This window comes from Rhinolophus ferrumequinum, chromosome 24 (genome assembly GCF_004115265.2).
Source record: "Rhinolophus ferrumequinum isolate MPI-CBG mRhiFer1 chromosome 24, mRhiFer1_v1.p, whole genome shotgun sequence".
Lineage (NCBI taxonomy): Eukaryota > Metazoa > Chordata > Mammalia > Chiroptera > Rhinolophidae > Rhinolophus > Rhinolophus ferrumequinum.
The window spans coordinates 35,036,281-35,054,058 of NC_046307.1; the positions used below are offsets into that span (position 1 = coordinate 35,036,281).

The following is a 17,778-nucleotide window of genomic DNA, read 5'->3' on the forward strand; positions in this document are numbered from 1 at the left end:
AGCCCCCAAAGGGAGCTGCTCACCTGTCCATCAGACCTGTCACTCCTCCCTCAGAGCTCTCTCGCGGCGTGCCATCTCACTCAGAGCGAAAGCCAAAGACCTCTCAGTGGCTTGGGAGGTGTCCCTCTTCCCCATCTCTCATTACATTCCACGCTCACTGACCTGCGTGCTGTTCCTGAAATGCGCCAAACATGCAGCCAACTCAGAGTCTGCGTTCATGCAATCCCTGGTGCCTGCAATGCACTTCCCCCCAGAGAGCAGCAAAGTTCCCTCTCTCGCTTCCTTCAGGTTCCTTTGCAACTGTTACCTTACCTGGGAGGTCTTCCCTGATGACCTTGTGTGAAGTGGCACCCCCCCTCTTGAACCCCACCCTGCCATTCCTATTTTCTTTTGTCTGTCTTTCCCTATAGCCCATATAGACATGTATACATGTATGTATGTATTTTTATATATGTGCCTGTAAACAGATATTTTTGTTGAGTTTTTTTTAATTCTTATTATTTGTTGGATTTTCTTTCTCCCCACTAGGCTATAAACTCCAAGAAGGCAAAGATTTTGGATTTTCACTTCACAGCCCCAGCCCACAGAACAGTGCCTAACATGTATTAGATACTCAAAGAACGTATGCTGAATAAATGGAGGGAGGGAGGCAGAGAGACGGAGGTAGAAGAGTTCAAGAAATTTTTTTATGATGGCTACTCTAGGAATTCTGATGGAAATCCCCTAGTAGTCCTTTTATCTTCCACGCAATCATTTACTTCAACTTCTCTCACATGGGATAGAAACTATTTTAGTTTAAGTACACATATGCCAACTCTTTGCTTAAACAATGTGTTGGTTTACTGGTATCATAAAATTAAATAAAAAAAAAAATAAGTGGAAAGAGGGAGCCCACCATCCCAGTTCTTCTCTGGACATTGACAGGTCGCCCCTTCCCACACCCACTTTGCCAAATAGGCCGAGCGATGCAGACTTACCTCCCAGGTGAACATTAATTACTGTTTGTACCAGGCTTTGAGATCCACAGATGAAAGCAGTCATAAAAGCAAAGAGTGTTATTACATTGCAAATGGTTATAGGCTCCCATTTAGCTCTGGAAACCGATCAAGCGGGAATGTTGAATCATGAGACTAAGGTTGGCCAAATATTACACTTGTTATAATTAGTTTGAGCTGAAGCTTCAACACAGTGACATATTTCCTTTAAATAAAGTTAAGTCCTCTTAGGATGCATGAATCTATGTGGGTCTCAGTTTTCAGCTGGGAACTAAATTTTTTCAGATATGCAGAAGACAGGAAGGCAAATGTGTGTCTGACTTCTGGTGCGACAGAGAGACTCTCTAGAGAGAGTGCTTACTTGAGAGACATCTCAATGACCCTCTGTCTCTTTTACCCCATTGGACAGTGACAAGAATGCTCACGAAATGATGGGATTTAGAGCTGGGGCTGAATTTACAGGACCTATAATCTTATTTCTTACTGAATGCCAAAACAGTCTCCATGGCATTGCTGACAGGGGCTGCTCAGGAATCCTTAAATCATCTGTGTCATGCACAGGTTAGTACTTACAAGGATGCCAATTCCTCAGCAACTGTTGTTAGGAAGCTCTTTGCATGTTCATCCACTTTGTCAAATATTTATTAAATACTTTCTGTGAGCAAATACTCTGTTAGGTGCTTTGGGAGTTGGAAAGATGAAAAAGAATTACCCTATAGTGCAGATTCAACCACCACCTAGAGCAGTGCCCTAGTCTAGAAGAGAGTCTGAATTGACGTCGTTATTCAATAAATATGTATTGAATGAATGAAAGAGTAGTTAACACTCTAGGAAGAATGATAAAGCACGTGCCTAAGGAATCATAATACTAGGTAGAAGTTAAATAAAGACATAAATGAATGCAGCGGGTATTGAGCTGGATCTGCCTCCTTTAATTTTCATCATCCCTAGAACTGCCATCTGAACCGATGCACAAAAGTCCATCTCTCCTTCCATGGGCCTTGGCTCAATGACTGGGGATCACTACCACTTCCCTTACCTCTTTCCAGGCTCAAAAGCTGCGAGGCCTGTTACCTGTTAAGTGATTTCCAATGCACACATCAGTCTGAATTTCCTTCCCTGAGAAAATCCAGTTTCTCAAGTAGTCTCTTCAGAAAATGTCAGCCTAGAATGGGATGGCCCAATCAATCCAGATGTGATCACACCAGCATAGAGTATAGTGGGACTCTTTTTCCTGGGCTTCTCACACTGTGTCATACTGCACAAGCCATTTGGTCATAGCACCTTTCTTTCCTCGGATACATGGAATACCTGGGATACCTAGTTTTCCAAAAAACAGAGTTTGGGAAATAAGAGTGTAATTTATATGTTGGGCTTTTTATCAGTGATGGAGAGTGGCGGTGGGGGAACCTGTTTTATACATTTTGCATTAGAATTATAGAATTTTAGCCCGTTAATGTGATTTGTTATGAAACCAGATTTTCTTCCTCCTAACTTGAACTTTGGTATTTGTCCTTCAACTTGAATATTATTAAGAGTAGCGTATTTTAGTGGACAGAGCCTTGGACTCAGGTCACTAATTTGCTGTGTGGTCTGGAAAAAGCTTTTCTCTCTCTCTCTGTCTCTCGCACTCGCTCTCTCTCGCTCTGAACCACAATTTTGTCATCAGCAAAGTGAAATGGTTGGTCCAGATTCTATCAGAGATTCCGTCTAGAGCTAGCATTCGATTGTCTTTAGCCATAGCTTTCTTTATCCAGATCATCTATGAATTTCACTAATCTCAGAAAAAGAGCAAGAGGTAGCTAGACAGCTGGTCTAAATAGAAACATAGCAATGGTGATGAGCAGGTCAACCCTCGGCCCAGCTTCTAAGTCTTACCTAACATGGCAGAACTACGTGAACTGTGAAACAAATGTGAACTACTGCCCCCAGCTGTCTTTGGTCTTCATCTGTACAATGGGGCAGGTTTTCATAAGGAAAGGACAAGCCTGAGAATTTTCGCCTATGTTGACGGGTCAGTCACATCACTTCCACCATGGTGCGGTTTGCCAGTCGCCCACACAAACCTGTGTGCTCATGTACCAAATTGTACATCACTGCATCACCTGACATGCAGGCTTCTCACCCAACCTTAAGTCTTTCAGCACTTCAGCCCTGGTTAGCAGTGGTTTCTTTCTTGGCAACTGTGATTATCTGAAAATAATGTCAAAGTGAATAATTTCCTTTTTTCACTGCCTGACAATCACTCAGTGGGTAGCCTGTCCCCGCATGGCTTTTTATTCACCCCTCCCTCTTTTCTCTCTCCCCTCCATTGATTCCTTCACCTAATTCAAAATTCCCCCAGACAATGGACAGCTGCATCTTAGAGTGGGAGGGGGGAAAGAAACAAGTGTTTCCCAGTGCACGGTGATGTTTCAGAACCACGGAGAGCAATGCCGGATGGAGACGCGGAAAATCCATTTTATTCAACCCTTGTCTATGGTTTTGAGGCCCCATTTGGAACCCCAGAGGTGGTAGCGATGACAAAACTCTACAAAGAAGCTTTGCAGTCAGAACGGTTCTCTCTAGAGTGTCGGAGCCAAACCTGACACTATCACATGCAAAGAGCAGATTGCATCTGGGCCCGGCTGCCGTCCTAATGTCAGCCCGCCTGGCATTTACCTTCCTTCCCAGGCTGACCTCTGAAGACGGGGGCAGGCTTCTGGGGGCACTGTTCTGACCGTGCCAACGCTGCAGCTATTGTGTGGGCACGGGAGGGCTGCTGAGTCCTTTCCATCCCAACACTGTAATTGTATCAACTCTGGCTCAGAGAAACCTATATTTATAATGCTAATTAGGAGGCCACACATTTCATTTGAGTGGAAGACGGTTTGTATCTCGCTGAGCCTGATAGCACGGGGCGCAAACGACAGCAGTCGGAGGCAAAGCAGGCTTCTCTCCCTTCTCCAAGGATTTGAAACAGGGCTTACTCTTGCCAAACAATTTCTCTGTTGGACTAAAAAGAAAGAGAGAGGGAGAGTGCTGAATATGCTGGAGCTCAGAAAACTTTGCATTTATCTCCTGCCTGCATAATATATTTCTCTGTGCACTGAGAAAACATGGTTCTTATGTTATCTAATTGTTTCCTGACACATTTAGCAACATTTCACACTCTTTAAAGTGACGGTACCATTGCTGACAGTGGAGGTGCTTTCATTAGACGGCCTTTGAATTGTCTCCAGGATGCACTGCAGGTCTCTAAACAGGCTTGTAAAAGGCGAGAAAGGCATTATTTATGAAAATAGAGACTTGGCCAATGGTACTCTGGGGGTGCGTATGGATTTTGCTGACTCTAGTCCATTGAAGAATGTGTGCGTGCGTGCATGTGTGCACACAAAACTTCTCAGGAGTTGAACCAAGACCTTCTTCATCCAATAGGCCACGAGCCTGCCTGGAGATCATGGAAACTCTTCCAAATATCTCTCCCTCTACATAGCACTGTGCTATTTCAGACACAAATTAGTCGTTTCGCACCCAGTCCTGAGGCTGAGTAGCCCAGTGGGTGGGGTACAACGTCCAACAAGTAAGTTTTCAAACTCATCCCAGAAAAAGTACTGCACACCTCATTGCTGAATATCAGTACGGTCACTTTCGAAGGACTCTCCTTGGGAAGTTATGCACTGATGCCAGTGCCTAGTCTACCCTTCAAAGCAGTGTTGGAACTCTTTTTCTGGAATGGCCATCAGAGCTGTCGTCGTATTACCCCTGATGTCCTGAATGTCATCAAAATGTCTTCCTTTCAACATTTCCTTTATCTTCAGGTAAAGAAAGAAGTCACTGGGGGCCAGATCAGGTGAGTAGGGAGGGTGTTCCAATACAGTTCTTTGTTCACTGGCTAAAAACTCCCTCACACACAGTGCAGTGTGAGCTGGTGCATTGTCGTGATGCAAGATCCATGTTTGTTGGCGAAAAGTTCAGGTCATCCAACTTTTTCACACAGCCTTTTCAGCACTTCCAAATAGTAAACTTGGTTAACTGTTTGTCCACTTGGTACAAATTCATAATGAATAATCCCTGTGATATCAGAAAAGGTTAGCAACAGCGTTGCAACATGTTTCTGAATTTAATTGTCTGACCTGGTATGTGGTCGGCATGGTTACTGTTCTCCCAGCCAGGCAGTTAATTCTTCTCCTCCTCTTCTTCCTTAATGCTTCCTCTTGCCCTCTCAGTCTATTTTATGATGTCTCCAGCTATCTGCATTGATGCACAGTTTTCCTTGGAGGGTGTTCTAAGCAAGCCTTCAGAGAACACTACCCTAAAGCACCTGCCTCTGCAGGGCCTAAGGAGAGAAACGGGAAGATTCATTCTGACTTTCGTGTAGAAAGTAAGCCAGGCTTAGCAAAGATGGGGCAGGTACGAAGTCAGGCTGTGAATTTCTGCTAGGACACAACCTCACCTGTGATCTTGACCCAAGATTGTTTCATCACCCTCATGCTGCTACCCCTTCTAAAGTGCCTTCCTGGCTTATCTTAGCTGAAATTACTCTTCTCGCTTTATCTCTCTAAACGTTGCAATAACTCTGTGTAACCATACAATCCTAAATCTTAGAGATCTGAATTAGTATCTTGGCTTACCCCATTACTTACTGGGTGACTTTCGTCAAGTCCTTTGATTTCTACAAGCCTCAGTTTCGTCATCTATAAAATAGGGATAATGACAGTCCAGATAGTATTGTTGGACTCAAAAAATGTGAGTGACTATTAGTCTATTCCACTGGAATATGGATTCCGTTGTGGCTGAGACTGCATCGTCACATTTCTTTAAAATACTCGGTACTTATGTGATAGTGCAATAACATTGCATGCGTTAGCTGAGGCCTGGTCCTCACCAGGTAAGCTGTTTGCTGTAAGTCAGACAACTGGCTAGCATCTAGGCAGCCACCGCAAGGAACCCTGGTCTCCTAACTCCACTACTCTTTCTAACTGTACTGCTAGTGGGAGGTGGGAGGTAGAAGGCAGTGACTTTCAAATGACTCTTCAGGGAAGAAATGAATGAATGCAAAGGACATCCATGGCTTCTAACAAACTATACCTCATACCAGTCTGGTTTACATGTTCTATTCTCATCTCAAAACCCTTCTACGTCTTTGAGGGGGAGCTTTTCAGGCTCATCTATTGGTTATTGGTGGTTAGAGTCCCAAGGTATAATCTTTAGTGCCTCATCCATGACCCTTCAGTGAGGAATGGGTGGGGCACAGTGAGTGTGGGCAGCAGAGATGAAATTGTTCAAGCGTACGCCACCTGGAGCCCATGTTTTATCTTTGTTGTCCCCAAAGCACATAGCAGAACACAGACTACAGTTGAGAAAGGTGGGCTAACCACAGACAAAACCTTTGGAACCAAAAGCTTCCCGTAATGAGAATGAAAACAATCACTGTGTGTAGCACACTTTGCCATTTGCAATATACTTTCATGTATGTTATTATTTACTCCTCAAAACATCTTGGGAGGGGACTATGACACCTATCACATACCTTTCTATGGTCGACAATAATGTTTACTATTTACTGCATAACACTTATAGAAATGCTTCATTGACTACTTACAATAATCAGTACAGTATGTTTATACTTGTTTATCAAACAGTTGACCACAGAACAGTTAGGTGACTTGCCAGAAGTCACCCAGCCAACCAGTGGCAGAACCAACTTCAATCTGGTTCCAACACCAATCATATTGTCACATCAGGTTCTTTTCATTATAGAGGTTAATTAAATTCTGTTGTCGTTTCCAGTGCAGTGTGCTTTGAGCTCTAGATACAGAATATCTGGACTCAAATTCTTTCTGCCAACCAACTTACTCGATCTCAGGTCAGTTTTACTCTCCTTGAAATAGGGATAATATTACCTACCCCAAAGGATTGCTATAAGATTAAATATATTAATATAGGTAAAGGGATTGGAAATAATGCCTGATTACATCATAAGAACTCAACAATTAACAATTACCAACTTAGGAATTGGTGATATTGTCATTTCCATGTATCATGAACCCAAGAAGTGAACGTAACAGTAAGAAATGATTCCTGTGGGCTATGGAAGATGTTTTCCAAGGAAGCCCTTTGAAAGTTAAGTTTTGGCTTGGCTATACATTTCTTTATGTCTTTCTCAAGCAGTTTTATCCCCAACAAAGTTGTTTTGGGAGTGTAATATGGGTTCCAGGAGAACAAGGAAACAGCCCAAGGAATTTTTTGTGTGTTACTCGGCTCAAAGATGGACCTCTGTAAGGGACTGAATTGCCTGAACAGTTTAGCATTTTCATCTTGTGTTCCTGGGTAGTGTTGGGACACATCTTCCAGGCAATTCCCTATGGCTGGAAGCTTTCATAATTCGAGTGGAATCACATCTTACACACGGGTTAGGTTATAAGGTCAGCAGCTGAAAAAAAAAAAAAAAAAAATGTGGTAACACCACCACCCTGGAAAATCTTTAGAAAGATGCCACCTTGGAGACTGACATATTGTCTCTTAATAAATCTAACAGTTTTTCCCCCATGGTTGTCACACATTGCTGTGTCTTCATTTGAATACCACATGAAGTAGTGACTTAAATACTTTAGTCACTTGATTAAAAGGGGGGAAAAAAACAAAACAGAAAAAAACCCATACATTGAAAATCAGAATCACTTCTTCTCAGCACGATACTTACACACTAAAAGGCACCTAAAACCTAAGACAAACAGCCATGGCACCCAGCAGTGAAGTCAACGCCATGTGTATTTTACATGCAGCCAAAAGATGTTTATGGAGTGAATCTATATATACTTACGAATATACAGATTTACTCATGCCATGCTTCTTCTTTCAACTCTCCCATGACTCCTGACTCTCTACATAATAGAGTTGAAACTCTTACATGGCAATTCGCATTTGCCAGACCCCCTCCTTCCCTATATGCTAAGCACGTCAAAGAAATTGGTGGAGTGATAATCCACCAGTCCCATTGCTATTTATTGTGTACAGGCTCTGGGCTGGGTGCTAGGATACAAAGGTGTATAACCCACAATCTCTATCCAGTTACTCATAGTCTCATGAATGAGCCAGGCCTTTAGACAAATAAATAAATATGCTACTACATTACAAGTCCCATGATACTCGTAGAAGTATGCCCTGGGTCCAGTGGGTGGGCGATCAGGAAAGATTTCTAAAGAAGGTGACAGGTGACACTTGAGCTGAGTCTTTCAGAAGGTTTGCAGGAGGAGGTTGAGACGACCAATGAGAAAGGAACACTTTCCACGCACAGGAGGGAAATGAGGAGAGGAAGATAGAAGTCCGATAATAGGATGGTTTCTTTGACGTGCTTAGCATATAGGGAAGGAGGGGGTCTGGCAAATGCGAATTGCCATGCAAGAGATTCATCTGTATTGTGTAGAGAGTCGGGAGTCATGAGAGAGTTGAAAGAAGAAGCATGGCATGAGTAAATCTGTATATTCATAAATATATTGGCTCTTGTATGGAGGAGAGAAACACAGGAGTGAGTGATGCCAGTAATTAGGAGGCTAGGTCATTGTCTAGACACATTGTCCAGGATGGTCACCACTAGCCACTTTTAGCCATCGAAACTTAAGTTAGCCAAGAATTCAGTGCCTCTGTTGTACTAGCCATGTACTATTATTTTTGTATCACCAAAATAATAACACCATCTCACCTTAAAAGAGCTGGGAGATATAATTAAGGTATGTAGAAACCCCAAGCAAGCAGGGGTTTCTATATAGAAAGTATTTGAGGATCCATTATCTTTAGGTAAACCATTGTGTCACTACAGGTAAAGTGGATTTGTGTCCTCACAAGGGGAAGGTGTAAAGACTCACTGCATTTCACCTTATAAGTCTGAAAGGTTTAGTATTAGACAATTATAGAAATCATATAATTTCAAAAATAGACTCTACCCTCCATCTATAGCCTCATCTATATTTGACACCTTCCAAAGCACAATGCTGCCAGGAAGATGTGATACATAAACGAGCAAGTTGTCAGTGAGATCTGGGAAGAACACCCAAATTCATGGAGCCCCAAACTGTGGAGACAGTTCATGCTTGAGCCCCTGAAAGAGGCCCTTTAACTTAGGCAAGTCCAACAGCCTGCCATTCTTCCAATAAATTATGTATAATAGCTTGTGTGAAATCAGGAGAGTTTTTCCAGGGCCATCAGAAAACGATTTGTTTTCAAGAAAATGCTTAACTGGGCTTCAGTGAGTTCAGTGAAGTGTGAGTGAAGAGGGCAACTAGGTCTTCTACTGTGAAAATAAAAACTCTAAATGGGGTGATATGGAATAGAGCAAACCCAGTTAGGCTGATCTTGCCTCATTGAGAAGACATGAGAGGCCATCATGAAAAGTCCTCAGGTGAGGTTCAATAACCTACAACTAAGTTGGAACATTCTCCTCTTGTCTCTAGAAAGGCAGCTCAACTCTCGCTTGACAAGTTTTTCCTTGCTGCGGAGAAAGGTATTCCATCATTGACAAATTAGGCTCGGTTTGGAAAACTTTTTCTGATCTCTAACTTAAGTACCCCAAGAGCAATTTAAGCTTATCTGCTTGAAGTTTTGTGGATGGGAGGAAAGAGATGACTGTATAAAATTTTTCACTTCTAATAGCTGCCCAACTGTTATCAGCTGGAAAAAGGAGCTACTTAAAAATTGACCGTGTAACATAAAGTATACTAATCTAGAGCCATTACACATGCTGACCGAGGATTTTTCAACCTCTGCACTATTGACATTTGGGGCTGGAAATTCTTTGTTATGGGAGACTATTCTGTGCATTGTAGGATGTTTAGCAAATATGACAACCAAATGTCCCCTCAAGAGGAAAATTGCCCCCTGTTGAGAATGACTGATCTAGCCTAGCTGCTTAAATATAAGCAGCCTGCTACAGGGAATATAAACATGCATATAATATGGTATCGATACAAACTATAAATATATATAATCTATGTCTATAATTTTAAGATGCTCTATTCACTGAGGTCATTTTGCATCCTACAATTATAATTGAAACTACTGGCTTTGTTCTCTTTTTAAAATTTAAGACGTAGATAAGAAATTGAGTCCCTTTCATCCTCCCCAATCCCTGTGGTGCATGGAAGGCCTGCTGGGAGGTGAGCTGAGTTTCTCCCCAGTGCTGGGGACAGAATGCTACTCTAGTGCATGATTGATTGACAGCAAGTGGACAGCCATCTGCCTGCATCACTCCCCCGGTCTTAATGCCCGCAGTATTCTTATAAATAGACGAGATATGTCCCACCATACACGGTTTCTCTGGGACCCCACGTGTTTGATTCCTCATGCTTTAACATGGAGAGCGTCAGCTTACAGAACATGAAAATTTCATAATTCTGGACGCAGAAGACCTGGAATCTATTTCCAGGTCTTCCAAGTGTATGGCCCCGGCTGGGTCATTTTCTCACATGGGCTTGTTGACCAGTTTTAGATAGGACGCTTTTGGTTCAAAGTGACAAAAACCGAGTCAAGCTGGCTTAAAGAGAAAAAAAAAAAAAAGAGGGTAGGGTGGAGAATAAATTGGTTCATATATTGAAAAGAAGATGCATGTGGAACAACTGGAACCAATAAGATACAAGGCTCATTTTCTCCTTCTGGGTCCCTCGTACCTACTATGTGTCAAACACAGTTTTAGGGGCCTTCCGTATATTATCACAACAGAATGTGAAGTCGGGGTTCTTACCAGAGAGGACCAGAGAGGGCAAGTAAGTTGCTCAAACTCACACAGGACGTGGCAGGGCTCAGTCATCCTCGCTCCAAAGATGGCACCCTCTCCATTCCTCCGTGGGGCTTTGGAGAATAGATCATGATCAGGTAGGCCAAAAAGTTGGGAACAGGCTGCAGAGTACAGCGAAATTCTGCAGGTGTGAAGGCAGAAATAAAGATTGGCAAAAGACAGTTAGAGGCTCACATCCACTGGAGACCAGTGTTTCATTTGGGGCAGAGTCGAAATTGAAAATGGGATGGATCGATTGGAAGCTGGTAAGCCGGTGAACCTGAGTGTGAGGCAACTCCAGGCTGAGAAATAGCCCATTGTAGTGTGAGCAGTTCACACACCTGAGTTCACATCTTGGCTCTGCCCCTTGGGTGTGCTTTTAACATCCCCAAGTCTCTAAACAGTGTTGTTGGGATCCTGGTGGAAGGGGCATAAATAAAATCCCTGAGTCTGATACTTAGCACATAAAATAAGCGGCAGACGCGCAGTGGCTTCGACCACGTTCCCTTCAGCTGGAGGCAGGGAGTCCAGCGAGAGCTGTCAGGGTACCTTGTGCCTTTTGTGGTGGTCGCCATGGCTGCCACATCCCAGGGCCTCACTGAAGCCATCGTAACTTGAGGAAGAATGTCCCCTCACACAGCCGTCTGCAAGCTCCACGTACAGAACTAGGCAGAACTTGAAAACTCTGAGGCACTTGCCTTACCGATGTTCTCCTGGAACTCAAGAGCAAGTGGGGCCAAAGTCCTAAAAAATTCATTGGTTACAAACAAAAGGAGGGCAATATCTCAGGTTTTAAAATTATTTCTATTTACACATATATTCATATACCTCACTTTTTAACACTTTCAAAAATAGTGGCTTCACAACCCCAAGCATTGGGGTTGGGGGGCTGAATAATTTAATCAGATGTCTGTATAAACAGCACGCATTGGGATATGTCCTTAGGAAAATTGTTGAAATTTTCCAACCAACCGACTTGCCTATGTTGGTGCTTTGCAGTACTCAATTTTAATTCAAAAGTCATATTTTCATAAGTCCTTAAACTTACAAAGCTACAAAGGACTTCCAGGTTTTGACCCAAGAATGGCTTTCTCTGGCAGCCGGATGGCTGAGATGGTTAGAGCGCCAGCTCTCAACAACAACGTTGCTGGTTCAATTCCCTCATGGGATGGTGGGCTGCGCCCCCTGCAACTAAAGATTGAAAACGGCGACTGGACTTGGAGCTGAGCTGCGCCCTCCACAGCTTGATTGAAGGACAACGACTTGACTTGGAGCTGATGGGCCCTGTTCCCCAATGTTCTCCAATAAAATTAAAAAAAGAAAAAAAGAATGGCTTTCTCTCTTTACAACTCATTTATTCTGTGGGCGTGGTCACTGTGGCTGTTTCTTGGAGGGGTCTTGTTTCTCCCCGTGGTGAATTACCTCGGATGGCCTCTATGGTACGTTCTGGAAGAGGACTGATGAGTTTGGGGTTCATGACTCATTCATTGTTTAACAATCACTCTTGTCTAATGCAAGAAATAGTACAATAAACCACTCAAGACTTGGATTTTAAAGTCAGGCAGCTGGGATTCAAATGCCAGCCCGTTCTGCTACTTGCCAGCAGTGCAGTGCTGAGGAAGTTAGTCTATCTCAGCCTCAGTTTCTTCACCAGTAAAATGAGGATGATGCTAATACTTTGTTCACAGAACAGTTGTAAAAATTAAAAGAGAAAAATAAATGTAAGATCTTAGCTCAGTTCTTAGCACAAAGCAAGATTGCATACATATAAGTGGTAACGAGGTCATTGAACTTACTACTTCAGATTTAATGACTCCTGGTACTGTTTCTTTGTATTTTTTGTTTTTGTTTTTTAAACTGTCTCTTGATCATGTCTCTCTGCTCCACCAAGTATCCTGACTCCCTCTCACTGCATCGATCAATTATGCATCGTCTACACAGAACATGTTAAATATCTGCTTGCCATTTATCTTTTGAATGAAAAAGGAACCAGTTGTTTTCAGTGAATCTGGGGACTTGATTTGCAACATGGCCTCTATCATAAACTAGGGGATATGTTAAGAACAGTTGGGCAGAGCAGCAATTTCATGGATAATACTTCCTGCTTTGGGGATGGAGAAAAGACTGTAGCCTTTTAATCTTGGGTGGGAGAACTAAATCAAGATCCAAATCAGTTTAAGGGGGAAAATGGTGCTGTAATTGAGACAATGGGAGTTAGAGCGATGTGACTTCAAGCACAGATGGTGTAGGATAAAGTTTTCAGGTACGGCTGAGGCAGATGATGAATGAAGACCTGGAGCATGGCTGGCAAATAAGCGCTGTGCATCTGCTACGTTTCACCTACTCCTGGTCCATGAATTTCCTAATTGATGATGGCACTGTGTCTCACTGAACCCAGGGCGTCTTTGGAATCCTTCTCAACCCAGCATTCCAAAAAGCCGCTACCTGTCTATCAGCATGGACCGCCTTTGCCTGGCTATTGGTGTTTTAATCAGGAAAATTTCATGAGTTGAAACGATCACACAACCTTAGTCATTTGAAATCAGATAAATTAGAAACATTTGAATTAGTCCCCATTTTTAAGGTCGCGGGGAATCCAGTCACACAGATGACTCATTAGACTTTGATTTACATGGGGATCTTGGAAAACACAGACACACATATCCACCCACACATACACAAGACCATATGAGTTTAATGAATGGCATAGTGCTGCCTTTGCATGTTTCATCTTGCTTTTTAATAGATCAGTTAAACTTGGTGTTTTATATATTTTCCAGGGACTCTATACCCATTCAAAAATGTACCTTCATAACTGGTTTGCGGGTCAGGGGTCTTCTATAGTGTAAAAAGTAGGAACCATGGTCCCCGGTTACATGCCCATCCCACACTAGGTATTTTAGTAAGAAACCATGGTCTGTGAAGTGAGCCTGTATAAGTTCCAGCTTTCTCCCCTGTACTTTGGAACCTGTTTGTGTCTGTACAGATGGTCTCTGTCAGTTGGAATAGTCAGGGGGGGAAATGTAGCATAAGTGAACAAAATTAGCAAATAACATAGCAAATAGAGAACAGCATCAATTTGATTGGGGGCAGATCTAGGGACTGAGAAATTTCCCAAGTAATGTTAGATACCAGCAAGCAGAGTTTAAGGAGCTATTAAAGCATGGATTTAAAGTAACAGGAATCAGACAATTCTGTGATGTGTATTTCAGTACACCGAAGTAACCCCAGTGCTTTCATTGTGTTATGACTACTCTTCCACTGTCTGTGTTTATATAAATTAAAAAGCAGTTCTGTCGGTACTATAGGAGATGAATTCATGCTGAACAAAATTTCACAAAGTTCATGTAAAGAATGATTTCACAGCAACTATCATATCAGGCTCCTGGAAAATTGCACTTGAACTTCAGTTCCACCTCAGTCCCTCAGAGGAATTTAAAAATTGGCTTCCAGCCATCCTTGTTCTCCAACATGCAGTCTCAGATATGCCTCAATACAAACTTTAAAGCCTACTGATTGTGAGTGAAAATCTGTTCCTACCAGAGCCTTGCTGCTCAGTGGACATCAACACTGATTTTCCACAGCCCTGGTCGGGACACCTCCACGTTCAGGAGCCTTGAAGAAGGAGGAGAGTAACATTGCTATGAAAGAGCCACTTTGAACTTCATAACAAAATTACGAGGCGAGCTTTGAGCTCTGCCAGATGATAGCTGCTAGCAATGGTTATTCAAAGAAATCTTTCTTATTTGAAATCGTGAAATTGTCTTGGGATTGGGAGATGGAAACTGGGACATGACTTCCTAAAAAATCACCTTCCTTTTTCTATGTCACCTTTTTCCTCTTTTGTCACCTTGCTGTTAGGGCGAACACTGCAGAGAGGTTAGGGAGTGGATTTGGGAATACACAAACCTGAGTTTGACTGCTGGCCCCTGTCACTTACTAGCTATGCCACCTCACCTCTCTGTGCTTCAGGTTCCTCATCTATGAAATGGAGATTGTAATAATTTTAACCTCATAGGATCGTTTTGAGAATCAGATGAGACAATAAATGTAAACTGGCTAACACAGTGAGTGGCAGATAGTCATTGCAGAAAACAATAGCAGTTAACGTAATAATAATGATCGTTATTATTATTGGAGAGAGACCTATGGGAGGAGGTATTGATTAAATGTGAGTACTGATTCTGATGAAACTCTGATGTGTTCAGTCTACCCTTGCCAGATTATCTGGCAAATACGTCATGCCTAATATGGCTCCCAAGCAGCTATGAACGAATGGAGTTTTTCAAATCAAATTCCATTTATCCATTGATTTGTTTCAGGGATGACTCTTCTTCAGTCGTGTTATTGGGCAGGAGCTTCTAACATTTAAGCTTTAGGAATATCTTATCTCCTGTCTTTTTCTTCCACTCCCACCCTCAGAAGAGTAATAGGCTAGTGATTTGATTTCTCTGTGCTGTTGTTCATCAGGTTTCCTCTCACCCGAAGTTCCCTTTCTCTTCTTTTGAAGATTGCTCAGGCATCATCTTTCCCAGGAATCCTCGCTGGACTCTCCACCCCTACCTCTACCTGGCCAGGCTGGACCAAGTGTCATTTTCTCAACCCTCACAATACCATGTCCTTACAGGCCACCGTCCTGCTGTTTATCATGTTCAGAATTGACATAGTTACCTGTCTGCCTCCCCCACTATCCTATGAGCTCTCTGAGGGCAGGAATGAGGCCTCACTTATTTCTATATCCTTGGTGCCTCAGAGGGCACATAAGAGGCACTCGTGTATTATATTGAACCAAACTGATCTATCAGTATCGTTTAATGCACTAAGGCAGGGGTGTCCAAACTGTGGCCCACGATCCATTGTTAATTGGCCTGCAGCAAATTCCTAAAATATATTTAGTTTACTTAAGTAAACCAGGTGAGGCAATACGTACTTCACCTCGAGTGAGTGGCCCGGCTGTTTGTGTCTTTTACCGCATATGGCCCTTGGTGAAAACCGTTGAAAACAGTTTGGACACGCCTGCACTAAGGAATAGAGAAGGAAATGCAATTATACTCGTATAAGCAATGACAAAAAGTGGCATCCATTTGAGGTGCCTGAAAATATCCCCACATATGTAGTACATCTAAAAGCAGGGAAAAAAATATTTCTTGTGACTCAAGCATTTGTTGCCTGAGTTGAATCTCAAACCTGATTCTTTCGTTTGCTTTCTCGACACCTTCCCTTCCCTCCGCACCCCCAGCTTTAGGGCATATCCTGTAGGCTGTTACTCTTGGCTCTTTTTTCTAAGCTTCCCAAATGAACATACCAGCAGGCAAGCACTTGCAGGGACCCTAAGATGTAAGGGTGACTCAGGTGAAAGTACACATGGCCATTACCCTCACGCGGCTATTGGCTGCCAGGAGCTCCCTGCCACGTGAAAAGATGTTGCCGCCGCCTTCTGTGTGGGAGGGAGAACTCCTTGACCCAAAAGCAGCTCCAAGTCACTCACTGCCCACCTCCTGCCAGCCTAGCTGTTCCTCTTCATGTCCTGGAGTGGCTGTTTCTCTTTGTAGGAATTCCCCCATTGTGCCAAAAAAAGAATCTCATGGTGGTGATAGTGGGGGCATTGGCCAGTTCTTTGGGATACAAATGTGTCACCCTTTCCACCTTTCCTCCACTTCTAACCCAAACTAATTAAGTTGGTGTTAGCCTACCTGATTTATTCATTCGGGAACTGTTATTTGTTAGGAAGACACTGAGGATGCAGGAGTGGATAGAATATGTAAAAGTGCACCTTCAGGTAGTAACAAGGGCTCTGAAAATATTTAAACAGGCTAATTAGTAGGACAGATAGGATAAATAGAGAAGACATGTGGACAACTGTCAAGAAGACAAACAGGGACGAATTGCATGAAGAGAAGAAGCAGAATTGTGGAATCAGTGAGGTGATGAATGGGGGAGAATGTTCCATGTAGAGGGGATGGGAAACATAAAGACTGTGAAGATGGAATGGCATGGCGTGTTCCAGCCGCAGACGTAAAGATGGCCACTGTGGCTGGAGAATGAGGCACCAAGCAGAGAGTGGTAAAGGCCACTATCAGAGGTGGCCTCTAGGAGAGACAGCTAGTGCCAGGGTAAGCGAGACACAGAGGTCGTCATAAGGAGTTTCTTTCCACGTGCAGTGGGAAGCCACTGGAGAGTGCCAAGCAGGCTAGTGATATAGTCTGATTTCTTTCTTTAATATATCATTCTGGCTACAGAGCAAGGATGGGGACAGTGGGGAGTAGATGGGTGTGTGTTAAGAGTGGAAGCTGGGAGACCAGCAAGGAGACAGACAGTTCGGTGAGAGATGATATGGAGTTGGCTTGGAATGGCAGCAGAAGAGAGAAAAAGAAGTTTTCATTTTCCAGACTGATTCTACAGCAGCTGTGTAGAGGGACATTTCTGCTCACGTGGGCTTTCTCAAACATGCAACTACATGTAGTAAGAATTTACACATTTGGAGAAACATCAAACCACTCAAAAAAAAAACATCTGGAACATTTTCTTCTTTTTAATTTTTATTTTAAGATATTTGTATCGTGAGGTGGTTTCAGTGTAACTTGCTCTGGTTGCTCTCATGACATTCATTACTGACCTTTCACCCCTCTGTCCTCTTTCCCAGGTCGTCCCATTCCACCTACATCCTCGTCTAGCCTCCTCCCATCTGCTCAGCTGCCTAGCTCCCATAATCCTCCACCAGTTAGCTGCCAGATGCCATTGCTAGACAGCAATACCTCCCATCAAATCATGGACACCAACCCTGATGAGGAATTCTCCCCCAATTCCTACCTGCTCAGAGCATGCTCAGGTCCCCAGCAAGCCTCCAGCAGTGGTAAGGAAAACTGTGGTGTCTGAATGTGCGGTGCTGTGGGCTTGACACTGTCTCGTCTCCAGCAAAATGACAACTTTGAAACAAGGGCTGGGGAGAAGGTGGTGTGGGGAGCATTAAGGCAAAATACGTTTGTCATTTTGTAGCGTTGCAGCTCCAGGATACCTTTGCTGAAGGTCTCA

The 17,778-nt window shown here is 43.2% G+C and overlaps 1 protein-coding gene across 3 annotated transcripts in view; it reads left to right on the forward strand.

Annotated features, from left to right (window-relative positions):
- TENM2 (teneurin transmembrane protein 2) overlaps positions 1 to 17,778 on the forward strand; it is a 1,147,948-nt gene that overhangs the window by 785,773 nt on the left and 344,397 nt on the right. For all 3 annotated transcript variants that reach the window (XM_033096732.1, XM_033096733.1, XM_033096735.1), the window contains one exon: positions 17,390 to 17,599. In XM_033096732.1, the coding sequence (XP_032952623.1) occupies positions 17,390 to 17,599 (210 nt within the window). The remainder of the gene's footprint in view (positions 1 to 17,389; positions 17,600 to 17,778) is intronic.